We start from the raw sequence: 22,804 nt of genomic DNA, 5'->3' as shown, positions 1-22,804 counted from the left end.
ATTTTACTCTGAGTTTCAGATACCTCAAAATAGTACCATCCATTGGAGAAGATCTTTTAAAAATCTTAATCATAATAAACCACTACTTTTTTACTTCAACTCCTAGGAAATTTTGAGAAGTAGGCTAATGGTTTGGATTAAAATAGAAATGGAAGTCTTAAAAGGAAAGCCCTATTTTTTAAAAATAATGAACATATTAGGTTTTTAAGTTTGCATTTAATAATTTCCTTACCTGTAGGATATAACACTCGTCAGTTACTAACAGGTATATTTATTCAGACAACCTGGTTATAGAAACCTTTGTTTTGTTTTTTTTAAATCTTAGTTTATAAGGCTTTTAATGGAGTATTTCATTTTGCATGTCAACAACTAATAATTAGGAATTTTTTCAAATAAGTTAAAAACTATAAGTAATATTAGGAAGATTAGAGTGGCTTTTAAACACAACTACCCCAGTTTATAATTTTTAATTAAGCTAAATGAGCAAGACAGTTGGGGAGAAGGGAAAGTCTTGAAAAATTATATCCACTTCTTACCCAGCCCAATGTTAAAACATTTCAAAACAGTTGAAGCTCATTTATTTTATATACTTCATAAGGAATGAGGGAAACGAGTAATATATGACTAGCAATGTGCAAGATGCTCTGTATACATTAATGTAATTTCTCACTACCTCTCCTCCACATTAATGCTGATAATTACACTTAACATAAATTGAGTTCTGTAGTCAGGCATATTTCTGAATGATTCATATGAATTGTGTCATTTTCTTCTCACAACTGTTGACTTACATGTCATTATTACCCTTTTACAGGAAGGAGAAAGGTTCAGGGAGATTAGTTATCACTCAAGTAATAAATGGTATAGTGAAGAATTAGTAATTTATTTAGCTTGTTCATATTCCTCAGTGAAACATGTAACATATTTCAGATATCAGGTCAATCAGAGTAACTACTAGAAATGATTTTTTTTCTTTAACACGACATTCAAGACCTTCTGTAGTCTTTGTTTTCAGAGAAAAATATGTAAATTTAAATATTATTGGTATTACTGATACCAATTGGATCTTTAATAATCCCAAGAATTTGTTAAGTGGTTATCATAAAAGTTACTTATTAAAGGCTATTAAAACACCTAGAGATTATTTCAAAAGAGGATCAAATTTATAGAGGCCTGAGTTAATTGCTTCTTTTGTTTTGTGGGAGAATATGTTTTTAGTCAAATAGAAGTATATCACATAACTATCTGTTTTTAAGATGAGATATTAAAGTGAAATTTCATAGCAAAGATAAATTCATAAAAATTGACTGTGATTCATTTCTTAGTAGTTTCTTCCATAAAGTTTTTCACATTGGTTTAAAAAGTAAATATTTCAAAGATTCTGGAAATACATTTGCAATTTTTACTTCATTATAATGCAGATCTGACAGGAGCTCAAGATGGAAGTGTCAGAATGTTCGAATGGGGCCATTCTCAACAAATAACTTGTTTCCGATCTGGGGGCAATTCAAGAGTTACAAGAATGAGGTTTAACTATCAGGGAAATAAGGTAGGTAGTATATAAAAATATAAATGGGAAAATGGTTTGATTACATTGGAGGCTTATAAATTTTACTCGTCTGTGTTACTGAAGAGAACAGCTTAGTGAGCTAATAATGGTAAAGTATTTATATGACCATTTTTAAAAATCCTTCTCAAAGAACACTAAATTCATTTGGTTATTCGTGGAAAGACATTGTGTATATGCCCAATAAATTTACCTAAATGATGTTTAAGAATCAAGTGGTTATAGAACCACCTTATTTTATACATTCTGGATTAAATAGTTGTAACTTTCTTTATCCTCTGGAACCTACTCCAAGCATGGTCAAGCACCAAGTAGCAAGAAACATCTGGAGCTTGTTAGAAATGTAAATTATTGTCACCATCTGCATTTTAACGAGATACTCTTGTGATTTATACACATATTAAAAGTCTTGAGATGCACTGTCCTGTCTAGAACAGGACATCAATAAACCATGGCCTCGCCACCTGTTTTGTAAATAAAATTTTATTAGGACACAGCTACCCCATTCATTATTTGTTTTTATGTTGACTTTTCTACTACAACAGTAGAGTTCAGAAGAAAGACTTTATGGTTGGCAAGTATAAAATACTTACTTTATTATCCTTTAAGAAAAAGTTTGCCCACCCTGCTCTAGAACATCATTTACTGCCTTCAGTTCCCATCTTCCTATATGCCGACTTTTCTCAAACTGCCTCCTTCTGCCCCAACCATGTCACTAGCACCCTAAACAACGATTGAAAGGGAAATCATCCTGCTCTTTGTCTTCACAAACCAAACTTCACCAAAAACACTCACATAGGCCCTATCTGACGGTACATCTTGACTTTCCTCTTCCCTCAACCTCCAAAACTCCTCACTCATTACTTTTATCATGGGGTACTGCAACCTTTTTGCCTACCACCTTTATCATATGGCTCTATTAGCATTTCACCAAAGTCAATGATAATATTTTAATATAGTTAGGAAATAAAATTTTGAAAGCATATAATTTTTTAATACTAATTAGCAACATTCTTTGCTCCTTAATGGGAAATTAGAAGATTTAATCTAGAAGACATTAGAATTCTACTATGCCTTCAGTTGTATAACTATCAATATATGCTCATGCTTTTTCACTTTGGTTGTCAATGTTATATTGCTCCTAACTCATCTCTGTACTTCAACCCTTATCTCTCTGATGCCGCCAACAAAGCTACATAACAACATGGTTATATAACTACACTATAGGTGAGATCATATTATTATTCTCTTCAAGAACCCTTCAAGGCTCATCATATGTAGAAACCCAAATTCTTTAGCATAGCTTTGAAGACCTGCAATGTGAATTATTTCACAGATTTAGCACTCACTATAACTTCCCGTATAGGCTATTTTTAGTCACAGCAAACTATTGTTCATTGCCTGCCCAAGTATCTTTGACAGGCAGTCAATTTACTGTTCATTCCCCTTGGCCATGATGGAACCAAATAGCACAGCACCTAAGCATGCCATCTCCTTTAGTAGGGAAGTCTGCAAGGGTAAATGGAACAGATGACCTATATTATATCACTGTAATGCCGATCAGTTTGCCATTTATGACTAGAAATGGGCTACCAAAAGTCACTGAACTTTGCAGAAAAATTAAGAGCCTTAAAAGGGGCATTAAGCAGAATAAATAACCTATGAGGAACCCTCAGATTCAAGAAGATACTAAAACAAGAACAGACTACCATGAAATAAGGCAGTAGGAGAAAAGAGAAAAATTCTTGGAAATTAAAAACATATGATTTCCAAAAATTGGGTTAATTGGGGAACTACTCATTAGAAGGGTTGAATAGCAGAATGAAAATAGTTGAAAGTCAAGTTTGTAATTAGAAAGTACAAATTGGAAATTACCCCATGATTAAAATAATCCAAGAAAGAAGTTGAGACTAGATCCAGGAAGTCATTAAAAGACGTTTAAAAGTTATTTTCAAAGAAGGGAAAAAATGATGGAAAAAAAAACATCGTTTTTAAAGGGCTAGTAAACTAAAAATATCCCCAAAACAAAGAAAAAAGTAGAATTTTAGAAAAGGGCCTACCAAGTACTAGGCAGAAACTGAGAAATGCCCAGGTACATCCTGATCATTTGATTTTTATTTTTTATTTCAAGTATACAGAGAGCTTGTAGAAGGGAACAGGGGTAAAAATGGTTGCTTAGAACAGCTCCATCCCCACTGCAAAATTAATGGCATTGGCATAGTCAAAAATAGAGTCTACAAGTAGACAGTAGCCGTGTTTTCACAGAATCTTGATGGACAAGAAATGGGAACTGTGAGTTGATGTCTGTCCAAACTATCATTCGAGTTTGACAACAAAGTAAACACATTTTTAAGTATGAAAAGACTTAATACTTTCCAAATACCCTTTCTGAAGAATGTACCTAGGTCAACTCCAGAAAACAGGATAAATCACAAAAAAGATAGACCCTAGAAAAATATCTGCAACAAATATAGTAAACCATGTGTTTATATTCCTAATATTAACCCTATCAATCAAAAGTTTTAAAAGACAACTTACTAGAAAAATAAAGAATATGGTCATTCCATTTACAAACTATATATGGCCATTAATCTCCATTAGTAATCCACATTAAAATGAGCATTCTTTCTATAAATGAACCAATATTTTAAATTTTAGTAATATGCGATGTTGACTGATGTGCAAGAAAAATGGGTAAGTTGACATTACCACTTAGGATTTAATTTTGATTTCACCCACCAATTTTAAATGATACCATTTGACAATGTGTTCCCATTTCTAAGTGTCTATCTCAAGTAAATATTCAAAAGTATATGTACAAGAATGTTTAAAACACCACTTTTTATAATAAGAAAAATTAAAAACTGTTTATAAGGGAAAAGTTCTAAGAAGTTGTAACTATACAATGTAATAGTATACAGCACAAGAATGAGGTAGATTTATGTGTACTGATATGAAAAGATAGCTATAATACGTGATAAATGTAATTACGGCACTGTATTTTATAGTGATTTTTAAAAAATCCCTCTGTGTGTGAATGTTTGAATATTTGTAGAACAAATCTGAAAGGGAATATATCAAATTCTTAATAGTAGTTACATCTGGAGATGGGAGAGTCCGTAACATTTATGTTATATATTTTATACAAGTATGCATTATTTTTATGACCAAAGAAAAAAATTGTTAGCAGTCTTACTCATCCTTCGAGATCTGTATCATATACTCCCTTATCAGATTTAGACATCTTCCCAGTCAAAATGCCCTGAGTTCCCATAGTGGAATTCTTTTTCTATGATTATCTTTGCTTCATTTTATTCTCTACTGTTGTCTACATGTTTTCCTTATTTTATATTTGTTAAAGTCCTTATTTTGTCTATATCAAAATGAATAGTTTTCTATCTTATATATTCTAAAACTTTGTTACATGGCTAATATGTAAATCCAGTACCCTCTTTTGGAGTACTCAGAGAGAATATGCAGACTGTGCTGTTGGTTAGTATATTAATACAGGTGTCTGATATTTGTTTCCTTTAAGTCCACTCTGGAATTCTGAAGTGAAAAGTCAAACAATTTATCAGTCATGTTTGAGAGTCAAAATGCAGGATTCACAGTGATGGTGTGGGTAAATATGTGCTTTGGTATTTGTATTAAACATTTAAAAAAAATTTTTCTCTAAGTTTGGAATAGTTGATGCTGATGGATATTTAAGTTTGTATCAAACAAACTGGAAGTGTTGTCCAGTTACTGGAAGCATGCCTAAGCCATACCTGGTAAGTCAAGAATTCTTACCTTTAAAATTTTTTAAACTTTATATTAGAGAAATCCAGAATATATATTTGAGGCAAGAAATATTAAAGCCAAAAAGTAAAATCTATCTAGTTCTATATAGTCAATCACTTTCCTATAAGCTTCTGACCTTGTATTATGAGGCAATTAGTCTGTGAGGTATAAAAACTCTTAGTGTCTGGTAACTTGGAAAATTAACCTGTATAGAATCAATATGGTACCTCCAGGGATCTATACAGTCTATGGGCTCCTGAAGTCCTTTTCTAGCCTCAGTAAGCTACAGTGTATATTAGATCTAAAAAGAATGATAAACAGGCCATTCATCTGGTTGTTTTTCTGCAGTTAACACTTAACGAACAAAGTAGAAAAGATATCCTGTAGCTGGTACTATAAAGGTTTTGCCCATCTCTTAAAAAAAAAAAGGTACATCTCTATTCAGGACCACACAGGCTTAATGAACCTTCTACAGCTTCATACAACACTAAATTTATATTTAATATATCTTTTCAGTATAGTCCTTTATAGGACTAAGCAAAATATCTATCAAGAAAAAATTAAGAATATGGTCTGAGATTACAGTAATTCATCCAAGGCTAAATGCTGGAATACGGTATGTGAAAACAAGCAAGGGAGGTGTGGTGAGGGTACCTTGAAAGAATATTTATTTTCTCTCATAGTTTCATTAAGCCAACAGATTTATATACACAAGTTATGTTCCCTATAGGACTGCCTTTTTTTTTTTAACTTTTAAAAAGATAAATTGGATTAAGAATATACATAATTGGCTTTGGGGACTAAAGTAAATTTTGTTTGTTGTATGGACATATCATCTAGCCCAGCTCCAGTGGTGGTCAGGAGGACTGGGGAAATGACTCAAAGAGAAAAAATGTTTCATGTGATGATTTTTATGTATTTTAAAAAATTCATTTTTTATTGAAGAGAAACATCTAAACAAACATGATTTAGAAGACTTTGCTGACTAAGCCTTTCAAAATATCTTAAGTTTTTATTTAATGGAATATTGACAAACATTATACATTTTCTAATTTTGTTGAATTAATGTTTTCATTCAATATTTAATATTAAATATTAAATATTATTTAAAAGTTTAAGTATTTCTGAAAATAATTCAGTCTGAAATAATGTAAAATCCTGGGTTCTGTCTTCAAAGACAAATGTTTTTCTCAGATATTCTAAGAAAAATGTTTAGAGTTTAAGCTGCTTTTGTTTGCCTTTGAACTTTGCTTGAGCAAAAGCAAAGGGTCTCACTAATGGTCGTGACTTAAGCAAATTATTTAAATGGTTTCAGGAGAAGAGAGTGAGAGAGAAAGAGGAGAGGGAGAGAGAAGAGAGAGAGAGTGTGTGTATGTGTGTGTGTGTGTGTGTGAAAGAAAGAGAGGCAAAACAAAATGGCAAAATATTGAAAAGTACTGAGTCTGGGTAAAGAGTTCTCCATATTACTCTTGAAATTTTTCTAAAGTTCAGGGGGAAAAGGACACAAAGGGTTTAAGTAAGCTACATATTACATGATTACTTTTTGATTAATGAATCTATCCAGTTATAAAATAGTGACAGCAGTAACATTTGTTGTTCATAACCGTTCCAGACTTGGCAGTGTCATAACAAAACAGCCAATGATTTTGTCTTCATTAGTTCATCCTCTCTGATAGCTACAGCTGGTCTTTCAACTGACAACAGGTAAGATATTGTAACTGAAATTGAACTGTATGTGCTCTCTTTTTTAAAATTGCTTTATGTCTGTACATCTCTGAATGTTTTCATAATTATGCTTTAAATATTTATATTCTAAAGACACATTTCTTAGAGCATTTTTAGTGTTCTAATTGTGAAGCTAAGAAAATTCTGATGAAAACAATCTATTCCTTCTGTATTTTTAATATTCTAATCTTAAGACCTTAGGAGAAAAGGATTTGATTGTTGGTGGAATTAATTGTTCTCCACATTATTCCCTATGTGTTAAAAAAACTTGAGGCAAAAAAAAAAAAAGAACAATTATTTATTGGCCATGCTATTGAGTTAATCCTCACCATGGCTCTATTAGGTAGATATTATTACTATTTCACAATAACAAACAAGAAACTCAAAGACTTATTCATTGTACCATAGCTATTAAGGTGCCGTCCATCCAGCAGTAAAGCTTTTATGTACAAGAAAATGTCTGCTGTTGCTTCCATTTCTACGTCCCAATTTGACTTCCCCCATAACAGCTGAGTTCTAAGATCAAGGCCTACTGAGGTTGCTGAGTTTTTACATTTATCTGTGAGGCCTTACTTGGCTCTAGAAGTAGGATTGTAGGAATATGGAGTCTTTGGCCCATCTTCCATAGAAATGTTTACATTTATCTGTCTTTTGCAACTCATAGAAAGAAGTAAAAACAGCTCCCATTCATAGTAGAAATAACTTTTCTTCATGTTCAAGAAAATTCAGTGTACCTTCTTTTGTAGTCCAGCTATTACAGATTCAATGAATACAATGAATACAAACAGTTTACATATTACATAATACATATAGTATTATTTGTAAATACATGCTAATGTAAGTTATTCAGTTTGTAAGCCGATGGTGTATAAAAAGTAATCATGCAGAAACAGTGGTTATTTATGTTTGGTGCTTTTATAAATTTAAGAACTTTCTGCAAGAGCAAGTTTTAAGTGTTATATAATGGTATAAGACATATTTTATTTTGTTGTTAAATTTTTGTGTCACTCAAGAAGTTATCTTTTTTTTTTCCAGAAATATATGTTTGTGGGATACACTTGTAGCACCTGCCAATAGTTTAGTCCATGGTAAGTTTTGAAAGAATTTTATAATTTTTGGAAGTCAATAAATTAATAAATTAAAAATGATTTTTAAATGGATTTGTTTTTAATGACACATTTATTAACCTGTAAGGTTTATAATGCACACGATGGCACAGAGTTTGAAAGAAGAAAAATGCAGTATACATAATTAACTTTTCACTATACCTTGATGATATGTCCTCTCTCACCATTCCTATTCAACATTGTATTGGAAGTCCTTTAATGCAATAAGACAAGAAAAGGTACTAAAAGGTATACAGATTGGAAGGGAAGAAATAAAACTGCCTTTATTCACAGATGACATGATTGTATAGAAAATCCCAAAGAATCTTAAAAAACAAACGAAAACCTCCTGTAACTAACATGCAAGTATAGCAAACTCACAGGATACTAGGTCAATATACTAAAGTCTGTTGCTTTACCATATACCAGCAAGCAACAGTTGGAATATGAAATTTTTTTAAATTGCCATTTTTAATAGCACTGAAAATAATGAAAGACTGAGGCATAAATCTAACAAAATATGTTTAGCATCTGTTGGGGAAACTGCAAAAAAAGAAAATCAAAGATCTGAATAAATGGACAGACATTCCACATCCACAGATTGGAAGACTTGATATTGTTGGATATGTTATTTCCTCCCAACATTATAGATTCAATGCAATACTAATCAAAACCCCAGCAAACTATTTTGTAGACATCAACTAACTGGTTCTAAGGTTTATATAAAAAGGCAGCAGACCTTGAATACTGAAGAAAAACAAACTTGGAGGACACACAGTACCTGATTTTAGGATTTACTGTAAAGCTACAGGCTACAGTAGTCAAGACATTGTGGTATTGGCTTAAGAATAGACTCAGATCATGGAACAGAATAGAGAACCCAATAATAGGCCCACACATAAATAGTAGACTGATCGTTAATAAAGACACAAAGACAGTTCAATGGAGACAAGTAGTCTTTTCAACAAATAATCCTATAATAATTGGATGCTGATATGTAGGAAAATGAACCTAGGTATAAACCTCATGCCTTTTACAAAAATTAATTCAATGGATCATAGGCCTACATGTAAAATTAAAAACTTTAAAACTTCTAGAAGAAAATATAGGAGGAAAATCTAGGTGACCTTGGGTTTGGAGACAAGGTTTTAGATCCAACACCAAAAGCATAATCCAGGAAAGAAATGAATTTTGAAGACTTAAAAACTACTAAATTCACCATGAGGTACTACTCTATGCACTGAAATGGCCAAAATTAAAGATTGTAGAATACCAAGTGTTGGTGAGGATGTGGAGAAATTGGAACCCTCATGATTTGCTGACAGAAATATAAAATGATATGACTACTTTGGAAAACTCTTTGGCAATTTGCAGTGATACTAAACATGCAGTTAGAATGACCCAGCAACATATATTCTACATATATACAAGAGAACTGAAAGCATATGTCTGCAAAAAGACCTGTATAGGAATATTCTTAGCAGCTTTATAATAGCCAAAAAACTAGAAACAACACAAATGTCCAATGGAAAATGTGGTATATTTATGTAATAGAATACTATTCCACAATAAAACAGTGTGACTTGCTGATACTTGAGACAGCATGGATTAAACTCTAAAACATGTTGAAGGAAAAGAAGCCAGGCACAAGAGTGTATACCATATAATTTCATGTATGTGAAGTTCAGAAATAGGAAAAACTAAGCAGATAGAAATCAGAATAGTGATTGCCTTTGTAGAAGAGGAGGCTTGACCACTAAGAGGCATGAAGGAACTTTTGGGATGATGAAACATTGTGTGTCATGATGTGAGTGATGGTTACATAAATGTATCCATATGTCAGAGTGATCAAAGGTGTACACTTAAAACTTCTGCATTTTATGTCTCAAAGTGCTGGTTAAATTTTAAAAACCTCTATAATTAGTTTTACTTAGATTCTTAAAATGATATTAACTAAATTTTATTGAGTACTTAGTATATGCCAGGTATTGTACATACTTTGAATATATTAATTCATTTAACCCTCTTACAAGCCTGTTGGCAGGTGGTATTATCCCCACTTTTACAAGTGGTGAAACTGAAACTTTGGTTAAGTAGTTCACCCAAGGTGAGGTATACATTTAAATGCAAACAAAGCCCAGGATTTAAACTCTGGCATCTGACTCCCAAATCTTCACTCTTCATCAATATGCTGTGTTGTCTTTGAGCTATTTATTTTTTTTTCCCCTAAGATTTATTAGGCTATACTTTGTTGTTTTTTTTTTTAAGAAAAAATATTGTGTTTTTATATTTCTGGTATTTATATTGTTATGTCTTCAGGTCCACTAATTTTTTTTTTAATGTTTAATCTGCTCTTAATCCTATCTAGTGTATTTTTAATTTGAACATTGTAGTTGCTTATCCCTTAGACTTTTGATTTGGGTATTTTTTAAATGTATATCTTTCATGGCCCTACTTACCATGCTCACTGTTTCATCAGCTTCTTGAACATATGGAATACAATTATAATAACTTTTAATTTCTTTATCTACTTGTTTTATCATCCATGCCATTTCTAGGTTAGTTCCATTGATGAATTTTCTTCTCATTATGGGTTGTATTTTCCTGCTTCTGTGCATGCCTGGTAGTTTTTTATTAGGTGCCAGGCATTGTGAATTTTACCTTACTAGTTACTGACCTTTTTGTATTCTGTAAATATTTTAAGGTCTATTCTAGGACTTAATTATATTGAAATAGTTAGATCTTGGCTAAGTTACTTGGAAACAGATAGATTTAGGGGGACTTTGTGAAAGGACCAAAACATTTGGTATAAGGATCATTTTGCCTTACTATGAGGCAAAGCCCTTTTGAATACACTATCCTGTTTTCTAGTGAATTAATGAGGTTTTCCACTATGGCTCATGGAAACAGTAACCCAGATAAACTTAGGATCCCCCCTTGTGCCATGGCCAGAAAACACTCTATAGACAGTAAATTAGGGTAGTTGTGTGGTTCACCCAGTTTGTTTCCCATCTCTCAGAGGTCATTTTTCATCACTGCCTGATATCCAATGTCTCAAACTATTGTTTCCTACATATAATTTGATTTGTTAATTGTTTCAGGCAGGAGAGTAAAGTTGTCTATCATTTTACCTTGGCCCAAAGGAGGGTCTATCATTTTATCTTGGCCCAAAGCTGGAAGTCTGTTTCTTACACTATTAAATGGTTTTTACTTCTTAACTTTCAGCTTTTACTTGCCATGACAGTGGAGCCACTGTTTTAGCGTATGCTCCAAAACATCAGCTACTATTATCAGGTGGCAGAAAAGGCTTTACATGTGTATTTGACCTTCGGCAACGACAACAGAGGCAGCTTTTCCAGAGCCATGATTCTCCTGTTAAAGCTGTTGCTATTGATCCAACTGAAGAGTACTTTGTTACAGGATCTGCTGAAGGCAACATAAAGGTAAATAACAGTAATGCTAAAAAATGGAAAGAAATTTTAAGAAACCTTAGGTCTTTAATCTTTTGATGACACCAGTCTATTTATGATCGTAAAAATCAACTCCTTTGTAGTCAACAATGTTACTGGCTACTTAATAAATCTGTAATGAATGAAATAATACTTAACTTGAATATTGTCAGTTTTTCAGTTGTCTTCAAATATGCTTAATGCATGCAAAAGAACTGGAATTTTCAAGAATACAAGCATATTTCAGATGTTAGAATTACCTTGACTTCATTTTCAGTGTTATTAAATTCAGTTTCAAGTTCTGTAAAATATGCTGACATTTTCCCTTATCTCAGATTTCTCCCCGTTTATTCATTTGCAGTATTTATATCCAGTCACTCAGTGTCTCATTCAATAATTCTAAATGTATCTGGATAAGCCTTGCCTATAAAAGGCCCTCTCAAACTTCATGGTGTTTAAAACCTAGGGGTTGTTTAAAATGTTAAGTAGCTTGTTAAAAACACTAAACAGCTTATTTAAAAAACATACTGCACTCTAGAAATACCATTGCTGGATCCCACCCCAGAAATACTCAGTTGGTAAGTCCAAGGCTTAGGAATGGTGCATTTTTATGACACAGACCTAGTGGTTTTCATGGAGGGTACTTTGGCCACATGTGGTGAGATATTCAGGGATGTCAGTTTAGACTAGTACCTAAGTTTTTCTAATGGTCAGCAGCCTACTGGAGGAATCTAGTTTCTCAGAATCCATTAATTTAATAAGTGCTAGTGAGGCTATTTAATGCAGTTGCACTATTTTGTTATAACCTGCTTATTGTTTTCAGAAAAAACTAACTAGAATTGTAGAATTTTGAAAAGGCTTTTCTTAAAATCGAATATGTACACCAACTCCCATTCAGAAATCTTTTCCTTTAGTTTCAGGCTAGTTTCTTATGTGAACTGCCCTGTTTTCAGAATCAGTCATACTATGTTTTAGATTAGTTCTTTAGATTAGTTTGTATTCTGATTCTGAGCTTTATTATTTAATCAAATGAAAGAAGATTTGAAAGTATACCATGTATTCAGAAGTCACAACTTAACAATCATGTCTGTCTACAGTAGTATGAATTAATGAATTGCATAACAAAAGGAAAGATTTTTTAAATGTGATCTCAGAAAGTTAGAAAATAAAATTGGTTTTCCTAAATTTTAAATGGATGTACTGAAAGCATTTAGGTCCTTCACATAAATGAAGATGCTTATAAATTACTTTAGGACACATTTATTTTTGTAAGGGCTGAAAATAGAACCTCTTAGTAAATGAAATATAGTAAAATTGTAATGATTAACTCCATCTTACTGATGGTACATATTTTTGCCTGGTCTGAGGACCTCTAGGATGTGGTACTTCCCTTTTTCCAGTGGTTCTGATCTCCTGGTGGCTATTACAGAGAAAGGATTACCCCACTGTACAACTCACAGTGAAAGCTTTGCTGAGAGATAGGAAATCTTGATATTTTATTACATGTCACTATAATATTACAAGTCTTAGCATTGTATGCGTAACCTCCTTGTACCTAAGTTTTCTCATCTGCAATGCAGGGGTTAAAATACGTTCCTCTCTTACTGGATGTATTTTGAAGAATGTAGTAATAACAGAGTAATTGGGAAAACTGTAACACCCTATAAAGAATCGAGTTATGACCTTAGGCCTACACAGATTTTTCTCCCTCTCTATTTTAGAAATTTCTTATTTGCACAGGAAACAGGCCTACATTTTTCATTTGGATTTTTAAGGTAACTGTCATCCCAATTTTTATTTTGTACTTAATGTCTTTCAGATTTGGAGTCTTTCTACATTTAGTCTTCTCCACACTTTTATCAATGAACATGCTCGACAGTCAATTTTCAGAAATATCGGAACTGGAGTGATGCAAATTGAGACAGGGCCAGCAAATCATATTTTTTCATGTGGAGCTGATGGAACAATGAAAATGAGAATACTGCCAGATCAGTTCAGCCCACTAAATGAAGTGTTGAAAAATGATGTGAAATTTATGCTGTAACATTTTGACAATAAGATGTATAATTTATTACCTATTCCATGATAACCAACACATATAATGTACAGTGAGCACTCTATGCCACAAATAAGCTAATGCTTTCTTATTTTCATATTTATTTTATGGAGCTTTGCCCTTGATGCACTGATGCCTTAAAAATTAACAAGTTTATTCAGAATTAGACTACATTGCCTAAGTAGAATGTGTAAGTAATGCTATAATAATACATATTTATAGTATGTTATAGTGAGTATGTTATAGTGTTCAAGGAGTCTTGTTTTCATACTGTTGTCAAACACTGCTGCAGGTATCTCTGCATGAATTTCTTTTACAGTAACAATACCAGTTGTGTAAGGTTACACATCAGTCATCACTTAATTCACCACATCTCACTTCCTTTCTCAAACTCTTCTCTTAATTAATGATAGATTGATATTTCGGTAAAAATTTTTTAAATTAACATCTTCATTAAAACTGTCATTGGGACATCAGTGATAAATGAGCCACATGGCTTATTCAGTTTTCATCAATCTCCCCTCTGGAGTCCAAGTGTGTGTATATATGTAAAATATCTTGCACATCTCATTTGAACTTAGTTTGTGTATATATGAGAGAAAACATCAAGTCTTTTCAGATATTTTTGTGCCATACTCAACTACTGCCACTAGATTAGCAACTTTTTTTCCATATTTTTTCTTTTTAAATTCCCATTCCAATTTTCAAGTAAATTTCAGGAAGATTTCCAAGATTATTATTTTAAAGATTACATTGACTCAAATAAGTTTTAGCAGGCAATAACAATTCTGTGTTGGCATATATGAGACATTTAAAAATAAGCTTATAAATTTGCAAAAGGATGTTTGAGCACTAATGAAACATTTTACCTAATTTTTTTTTTTTAGGTGCTTTAGTCTCAAAGTTCTGAAAACCCTATAGCAGTATTTTTAGAAACAAATGTGAGACCAGTAAAATTAAATAGACAGCATATACAAATGTAAAGTACATGCCAGACCAACATTAACAAAAATAAACTGAACCTTATATTTTATTATAATTGCCAAAATATATTATTATAAAATATGACCAAATTATTAAAGATGCACAGTGCTTTTAACTTAAATGTGCTAACCCTAATCTCTCTGTTTTTGTGCTATACCTTTTTGATCCAGAATTATAGAAAACTTGATAAATACTTGATTTTAACCAAGGAGACTGGAGGCAGATGGGACAAAGTGTTTAAGGGACAATTATATACTATTTAACTCAAATATATTTTGTTGATAGGAACTATAAGAACATTTTTATGTAACAGAATATGGACAACTATTATCTTGGAAATTAAATAAGAATCAAATAAAACAAAGAAATGAAGGGCTGGTAAAATGAATTTTGTAATATCCTCAGGATACTTTTATCTTAAAAGTATATTGTTAAAGATTTTGTAAATTATATTCATAATTTTAAGTGTGTTGAGCAAGTAGCAGTGAAAGACACTGTCATTACATAGAGAGTTTATGTGCACATAACCTATACCTATAAATTGTGCAATAACAATATGTGACTATTTTCTCATGGAGAAATCTGACAGCATTGCAAACAATACTATTGGTTCATTTAGTTAATAAGCTTAGTTAACCTTAAGTTATTTTTCAGTAATTTCTTCACAAATCAAGATTCAAAAGGTTTTAAATACTTACAATGAAGTAGAAAATTTACTATTATTAGAAAAAAGGTCTTATTGATGAACAGTTAAGCATTTTAATTGAGGGTTTATATGAATAACAAATTACATAAGTCTATATGTATTTACATCCAGAGTCATAATATTTTAAACAATAATGCAGTGACCTTTTATTTAAACATGCTATTGTTTTAAGTAATATTTATGCCACTTTAGTTAACTTAATACGTGACATTTTAAAATCAAGAATTTCTGTATTTGTATTTGGTTAATGTAGAAAGAATTGAATAGTTTCCCAGATGCTGTGTTCTTCCTTTTCTGCAGTGTTTTTAAATTATTAGGTAAGCACTATTCGAAAAAGGTAAAAATAAAAATAGTTGGAGTTTATATTTAAGCATCAAATTATGTACACATATATAAGATTTTATCCACATTAATGGAGTGGATACATCAAAAGATATTTAAGTTTTCTGAGAATGTGGCTTTATAATGATAAAAGAATTCACAACATTACAAGTTTTGTTTTCTGAAATATAGGATTTTCCTTGTTTAGAATATGGGACGGTCAACTCCATCCTCCTCCCTTGCTCTCTTGTTGTCTTGCCCAAATTCATTTCTTCTTTTCTATTTCTTTTTTTTTTTTTTTTTTAAGTGTGGCAATTTCTCACACTGGTCTCAACAGTCAGAATGTAATACAAAGATACCCACTTAAAAGGATTTAAAAACAATTCTTATAAAACCTCTCAATGGTGGTGATCTTATTAACAAGCTTGGAAACCCAGATGGACCAGAGTTTACCAAACAAAAAATTTAAATGTCATATGGCAGGGGACCACAGTCAAGGTTAAAAGAAAAGACAGACTAGAAGAATTCTTTACATAGTAATAAGAAAAGTATTAATGTCCTTATATACAAAGAGAATTTTAAAATAAATTATTGGAGAAATACACAAATAATTTATAGAGTAGTCATTGAAGAAGTCAGGAAGCATAAAATAGGTTCATTCTCAATAAGGGCTACAGGAATATAAAAAAACAATGTAATAACATATTTCATGTATCATTAGTATGAAATCAAAACAATGACATCAGTTTTGGTGAAGATGCAAGGAAATGGGTACACTGAAACACTGCTGGCAGAACTAAACTACTACAGAGTTACCTAGGTGTGTATTAGGATTGAATTGAATACACATGCTTTCACTGAGCTAACTTTGGAGATTGTCCTATAAAGGTAAAAGTACCCAGGCACAAAAATAGTAGTACACAGATGTTTATTGAAATATCTGTTGGAGCAAAATGCTGGAAATCTAAACGTTAATTTGTAAGTAAATGGTTGAATAAATTGTAGCACATCTAATGGAATATTCTGTCAACACTAAAGAATGTTAGATTTGAACCTTTGTCTGAAAAGAGGTTGGTGAGAAAAATTGCAAAGTAAAAGTTGTAATATCCCATATTATTTCAGTCTTATATGTATGTAGAGGTATAGAAATGTGTATGGAAAAATACACAGAAAACTTTAACACGGAAGGAGGTAGTAATTTTCCAAACTCCTTTAACTCCCACTCAATAATGTGATATCAAAGATAGTTGTATGTGGGGAGGGTGACGGGGGGTAGGGGAATTATTTTTTTACCAAATAGGACGATGACTTTGGGAGCTGCTGTGTTGAGTGAAGTGGTTTTGTGTCAGGAATATTCCTCTTTGAATTGTTGAGGTATTTTTAATGCTCAGTATTTAAATAACACGGTTAAAATGTTACCCTTTGGGGTCCTTGGAAAATGTTGAACATAGATTACTTAAATGTACCCATCTGTCTTTTAGAAATGCATATAGCTTTTTTGCTTCGGTTATTTTGAAAGCTAAATCTGTTTTTGAGTTTTCATGACTTTTTTCCCAGTGGAAATGCTTTACTTATATACAACTGATTGTTCAGTATATAGTTATCATCTATGTAGCAAAACTTAAGTAGTACAATTTATCAGGCTGGGATATCTGTTAAATAAGATTTTCAATCTACTTTCCTCTGACATGCAAATCACTCAAAGCTCCAGTATTCTCATCCTATTCACCAGGATCAGACTTGAGCCCCAGGAGCCCATCATATAAATCAGGTCCAGGTGTGTCTGTGGCACCTTGAATGAAGTTCCTTACATAGAGTACTTCTCAGTCTAAAGACCTGTGAACTACAGTTGACCCTTGAACTCTACGGTTTGGGGGAGATTTGCAACAATTTGAAAATTTTCTCTAGCTTGTAAGAATACAGTATATAATAGATATAACATACAAAATAATTGTTAACTTTATGTTATCATAAACAGGCTATTAGTAGTTAAGTTTTGGGGGAGTTGGTTATACTTGGATTTTTGACTGCACGGGGTAGGGGTCAACACTCCTTACCCCTAATGCTGTCAAGGTCAACTATAATGAGACACACAGTGGTGAGACAGATAGGAAGCTCCCATTCTAAAAGGGGGAAAGTAAGAGTTACGTAGTAGTCACTTGTCCATAGAGATTCTGAAATTTAGCTGACACATGTCACCAGTGCTTGAGTAATCCTGCTCCCCAGAAGAAGTTCTTCACGGCTCTTGGCTCCACCATTTGGGCTGGGTTTTTTTTCTACCTCTGAATCATCCTTCCAAGGAAGTGGCCCATGTTTTTAACTGAATAGTGTTTTCAGCCTATTTCCTGGCCAGAGAGGTTTTAGGGTTCAGAGGCCTCTCTATATTTTGTGCTATTCCTATCTATTACAGTTCAATCTAATAAAATTACTTTTAAAAACTTGTGAGTTTCTTATATCTTAAATTATTCAGTGCAGTAGACAAAAACCACATCCATACTTTTTTTCTGAAAAACAGGCCCTTCTCTACCTTGGGCCTCTTATGAGGTTGCTGTGACAGAAATTCTGTCTCACCAAAGGGTCTACATGTCCACCTTAAGTCTGAGATCTTATCAAAAGGACTTAAACCACAGCCTTAACTATATTTTTGTAATCCACCATTTGTCATCTACCATAAATAAGATAGGAAAGTTAATCACCTTGTTAATTTCTCGTGTTAACACACTATGAAATAAAGTGGAATCCTATGTCTTTACCAAAGTTAAAGGGAAGAAAGACTAACAATCTTTGATGACAGTGATGCCACTTGTCTGAGATTCTAAGGCCTCTTCCCCAGACCCCTAGTAAGCAGGGAGGCAAACAGCCACTCTGCATTGCCTCTACTATCAGCACCCATTGTCTCTCAGGTCTAGATAACCCTAGTAAAGTGGGTTGTGATGAGATAAAGTGGTAGGGTCCATGGAGAATTTTATATTTTTTAATTTCAGCATTTTTATGTTTTTTGAAGTATAGATAGAGATTGAGGATAAAAGGATATTTATGGAATGCAGTCCCTGGAGATAAAAAGGAGGGTACTGGGGCAGGGGGCAGGGGTAGGCAGATAACTGGTAAATGGGTCTGCTCTGATCCATTTGGATGAGAAGAAAGGACATCATGATGAGTGTGGATGCAGGTGGTATTTTTGGTACGTGGGGCAGGAAGTCGAGAAAACTACTGATCTGTATATTCCCTATGAAATAGGTGATGAGATTTTATATCAATAACAGGAAGGATGAGGTATGGGAAAGATGTCTCCAGGAAAGGGTTAAAGATTGAGCCCCTCTTCCCATCCATGCAGGAGGACGTCCAGGCTGCATGAAGACCTAGGTGAGCTTAGAGGTCATGAATCCAGAGAGAATCAAGTTTCACTTGTAACTCAGGGGTAGGGGTCGGGGGAGGTAAATATGTTCCCAGTCCTGAGGCAAATTAACTTTGAAGCCAAAATCAGTTAAAGGGAGAAATAAAGTGGGAGAAACCCATTTATTACCTACAAGCGGTTGTCCACTTCTGCTTACCCATGTCTCATGACCTGGCTGCAAAAAAGAACCCCACCAAACTTCTCCAGTCCAGATGTTACCTTCACTCCTCCCACCCTTGTAATCGTCTATGATATGGAGGTGGACCACTTCTGGCTACCTCTTAGAAAAACCTATTGATATGGAGATGCACTAAGGCCAGGTGAAAGATCCTGGAAATAGTGCAGTTTTACCCACACATTTTTTGGTTTCTTTTAAGTAGCCCATAGGAAAAATATGGATAGCTAGAAAGATTTGCCAGGTGAGTACAGGGAAGGACAATGGGGTAAAGGAATGGGAGGCTCTAGCAGTGAGTGACTGAAGTATGGCCCTTGGGGGTTAGGCCTGCGAGGAAAGGACGCTGACAGAGAGATGCAGTGCAAGTCTGCCTGAGGTAAAGGGGGAGTGTAGGGACCAAGTATGAGAGGCTGTACTTGGGGTGTGGAATGGTGGAGATAAAGATTTCAGACTCTCTTAACTATAAAGATAAAGGTAGAAGGGGGACCCTGGGGATTGCTGCTCCAAGGTGCACCTGGGCACAAGGGAGGCTGAAATGATTTACTGGGGTTGAGGTTGCAGACAGCATGACTTCCTGGCAGTCATGCAGACAGGGCTCCTCCTGTCTCACACAGTAGAAGCAGCCAAGTCTCATTAAGGTTTTGTGTCTTACCCAGTCATCCAGGTTACACAGGGTAGATCCAGTACTAGAACTCTTAAGTTGGTGGTGACAAATGCCACTGCCCATAGGTATTCAGGGATTGTTTCTTATTATTTGGGGGTGGGAGACCTGAGAGTGTATAAACCCTTTAATTTCTAATTTAGTTGCATCGCTGCAGACTCAACAGGTATTTAGAAACTAGCTGCCTTTGTCTTTCCCTCTACTGGGTGGCACCACCAAAGACAGCCTGCCAGTCCCGAAACCCTGGAAATAGATCTATGTGACTGGCCTTCCCTCACCCAACATCCCATCAATCTCTAGGGCCTGGAAAAGTCTTGAATCAATCTTTCCACCTACTTAGTTTAGGCCCAAAGCATCGTATTTGTTTCCTATTACTGCCCCCCAAAATTACCACAGATATAGGGGGTTAAAACAACACAAGTTTATTATTTTACAGTTCTATAGGTCAGAAGTCCAGTATGGGTGTCACCAAGGATAAAATCAAAGTGTCAGCAGATCTGAGTTCCCTTCTGGAGGCTCTAAGTGACAATCCATCTCCTTACTCATTCCAGTTATTAGCCGAATTCAGGACTGCGATTCCCATTGTTTGTTGGTGAAGATTTCCCACCTTTTAGAGGACACCAGCTAGCTTCTGACACATTCCTTGGCTCCTGGGCCAGGGTAAGTTCCTTTCATACTTTGAATCTCTCTGACTCATTCTTCTTCCACTTTATGGGACTCATATTATTAGATTAGATCCACCCAAATAAGCCAGGATAATCTCCCCATTTCAATGACTTTAACCTTACATCTGCAAAGTCTCCTTTTCCACTTACGGCAACATATTCACAAGTTCTGGGCATTAGAGAGTGGACATTTTTCTTGGAGTCATTACCTACCACAGTATCCCAACCTGGCGTATTTAAATAATTTCATAAGCAAGTTTCCTGGCTCTGGCATTCTCTATGCTGTTTTCAGATTAAACTTTCTAGAACATTTGGTACGTCTCCCATCCTTAAAATCCTTCTGGCTTTCTACTTACCAAGAGTGAAATTAATGTTCTTAAGCTCCTGTAAGAAAGCATTTGGATTTGGTCCTTTTCTGTTGCTTTAGCATCATTCCAATCTCCACTCTTCGTCTTTCCCAACCCTTCATAATGCTTGAAAAATGCCCTTTCTCCCCCTATAGCTGCTTCTGAAGTTCCCATCCTCATAGCTATAATCAAGGACAGTGAACTCTCCTGAACACCTCTGAACAGTCTGTATATTCCCATTTTGGACATTAAACCCAAATTGTTGTAAGTTTTGTCTGTTTCATCTACGTTCCTCTTCTAACCATACTCTGCCACTAAATGTGTAACTTTGGGCATCTGTATGACTTCACTATGTTTCCCTTTCCCTTTGTAAACTTAAGGTAGCTATTATCTATAGGTTGTGAGGATTAGTACAGTGACCCGCACATATTGTTTTGCTAGTATTAATATTGCCAGCCCTCTGCACAAAGCCACCATATAGTAGGTGCTTAATGGATCTTTGTGGTATGGATGGCTTGTACGGATAGTAATAATAATAATGGCAACAGACGTTAACATCCACGCGTACTCGTTAGGTCTGTCAGGCACAGTGTAAACACGTAGGAGCCCATTCAACCGTCTCAGCACAGTGAGCTTGGTATCAAGTTTAAATCTACAAAGCTTAGAGGCCGGAAAGGTAGCATCTTGCCTGCGGGTATCCCAAGCCGGTCCCGATCTCGCCTCGCAGTCGGGGTCCAGCTCCCAGGCCGCTGCCCCGCTCTCCCGGCTTCTCCTGAGGGTCACCACCCCCGACCCAGGGCCTCAGGCGGGTCCGCGGAGCTGCCCGGCTCCTCCTCCCCGCTCGGCCCTGCCCCGGCCTCCTACATGCCCCTCCTCCTCTCCCGCGCCTAGCCAGCAGCTCAGCGCTTCCCTACCCACACGCTGTACAGCCGGCCACCGCTCCTCCTCCCAGGCCCGCTCTGCACCTCCTCTGAGCTCCGCCCCGCCCTCCCAGCTACTCCCCTAGGCCCCGCCCACCCCTTAGCCCCTCCTCTAAGCTCCTCCGGGCCCTCCTACCTCCCCCAAGCCCCGCCCTACCCGCGAGCCTCTCCCCTCTAGCCCCGCCCAACCGCTTAACACCACCTCTCAGCCCCTCCCCCAGCTCGCTCTCAGCTCTCGGCCCTGCCCCCGTCTCCTGGCTCCTCCTCCAGGCCCCGCCCCGCCCTCCTGGCTCCTTCTCCTAGAACGCCCCGCCCTCGCGTCCTGGCTCCTTTTCTCCCGTCGGCTCCCGCCCGCGCTCGGCTGATCCGTCCGCGGGAGTCCGCGAGCGTCTGAGCGGCTAGGGAACTCCGCGCCGTGCGATCGCCCAGCTTCGCCTCTCAGTGTCCCGACGCACCGCGCTCCTTCCTCCGAGTAAGTGCCTCTGGGCGCGCGAGTCTACACACACCCTCGCGGGGCTCCTCGGCTCTGGGCTGCGGGCTATCCTGGGGGCGCGCTTTCCGCTCACCGAGAGTTCCGGAGTGAGTGGGTGTGAGCGGGTGTGAGTGGGTGCGAGTGAGTGTGCAGGCGTAGACGGCCCCGGAAACTCCCCAGAGTTTCACCCAATTCCTGCGTCGCAGCGACAACCCGAGACCTTGGGCTGGGAGCCCTTACGGACTAGAGCCGACCCTTCACCTACTTGCACCGCCTGCGCTGAGCCCCCTCGCGCGTTCCTCCTGCGGACGCGGACTCCGCTGCGCGTCGCGCCCCCGTGCTCACAGCTCTTGCTGCCTAAAGGACTGCCCGCCAGGGTTATCAGGATGCCCCACATTGCAGACCGAGATGCTGGCCTGAGATTGTAATCCAGCCCTTCGCTGTAAACCAGGCAGGAACTAGAGTTTTGTCTTGAG

General features: G+C 35.8%; 2 protein-coding genes across 14 annotated transcripts in view; both read left to right on the top strand.

Moving 5' to 3' along the window:
• DMXL1 (Dmx like 1) overlaps positions 1-18,135 on the top strand; it is a 166,860-nt gene extending 148,725 nt beyond the window's left edge. For all 11 annotated transcript variants that reach the window (XM_073221581.1, XM_073221580.1, XM_073221583.1 and 8 more), the window contains 6 exons: positions 1,422-1,549; positions 5,245-5,337; positions 6,960-7,051; positions 8,108-8,160; positions 11,404-11,621; positions 13,447-18,135. In XM_073221581.1, coding sequence (XP_073077682.1) covers positions 1,422-1,549; positions 5,245-5,337; positions 6,960-7,051; positions 8,108-8,160; positions 11,404-11,621; positions 13,447-13,671 — 809 coding nt within the window. In that variant the 3' untranslated portion in view covers positions 13,672-18,135. The remainder of the gene's footprint in view (positions 1-1,421; positions 1,550-5,244; positions 5,338-6,959; positions 7,052-8,107; positions 8,161-11,403; positions 11,622-13,446) is intronic.
• Positions 18,136-22,147: 4,012 nt separating this feature from the next.
• The window catches only part of TNFAIP8 (TNF alpha induced protein 8), a 113,238-nt gene continuing 112,581 nt past the window's right edge, over positions 22,148-22,804 (top strand). The window contains exon 1 of one of the 3 annotated variants that reach the window (XM_037017051.2): positions 22,148-22,328. Coding sequence is in view for 1 of the 3 variants with exons in the window: in XM_037017053.2 (XP_036872948.1) it covers position 22,328 (1 nt within the window). In the remaining 2 variants the exon portion in view is untranslated. The remainder of the gene's footprint in view (positions 22,329-22,804) is intronic. The other 2 variants (XM_037017052.2, XM_037017053.2) reach the window with 2 other exon arrangements.

Source organism: Manis javanica, chromosome 14, assembly GCF_040802235.1.
Source record: "Manis javanica isolate MJ-LG chromosome 14, MJ_LKY, whole genome shotgun sequence".
Lineage (NCBI taxonomy): Eukaryota > Metazoa > Chordata > Mammalia > Pholidota > Manidae > Manis > Manis javanica.
This window is presented reverse-complemented; position numbering and strand designations above follow the sequence as displayed.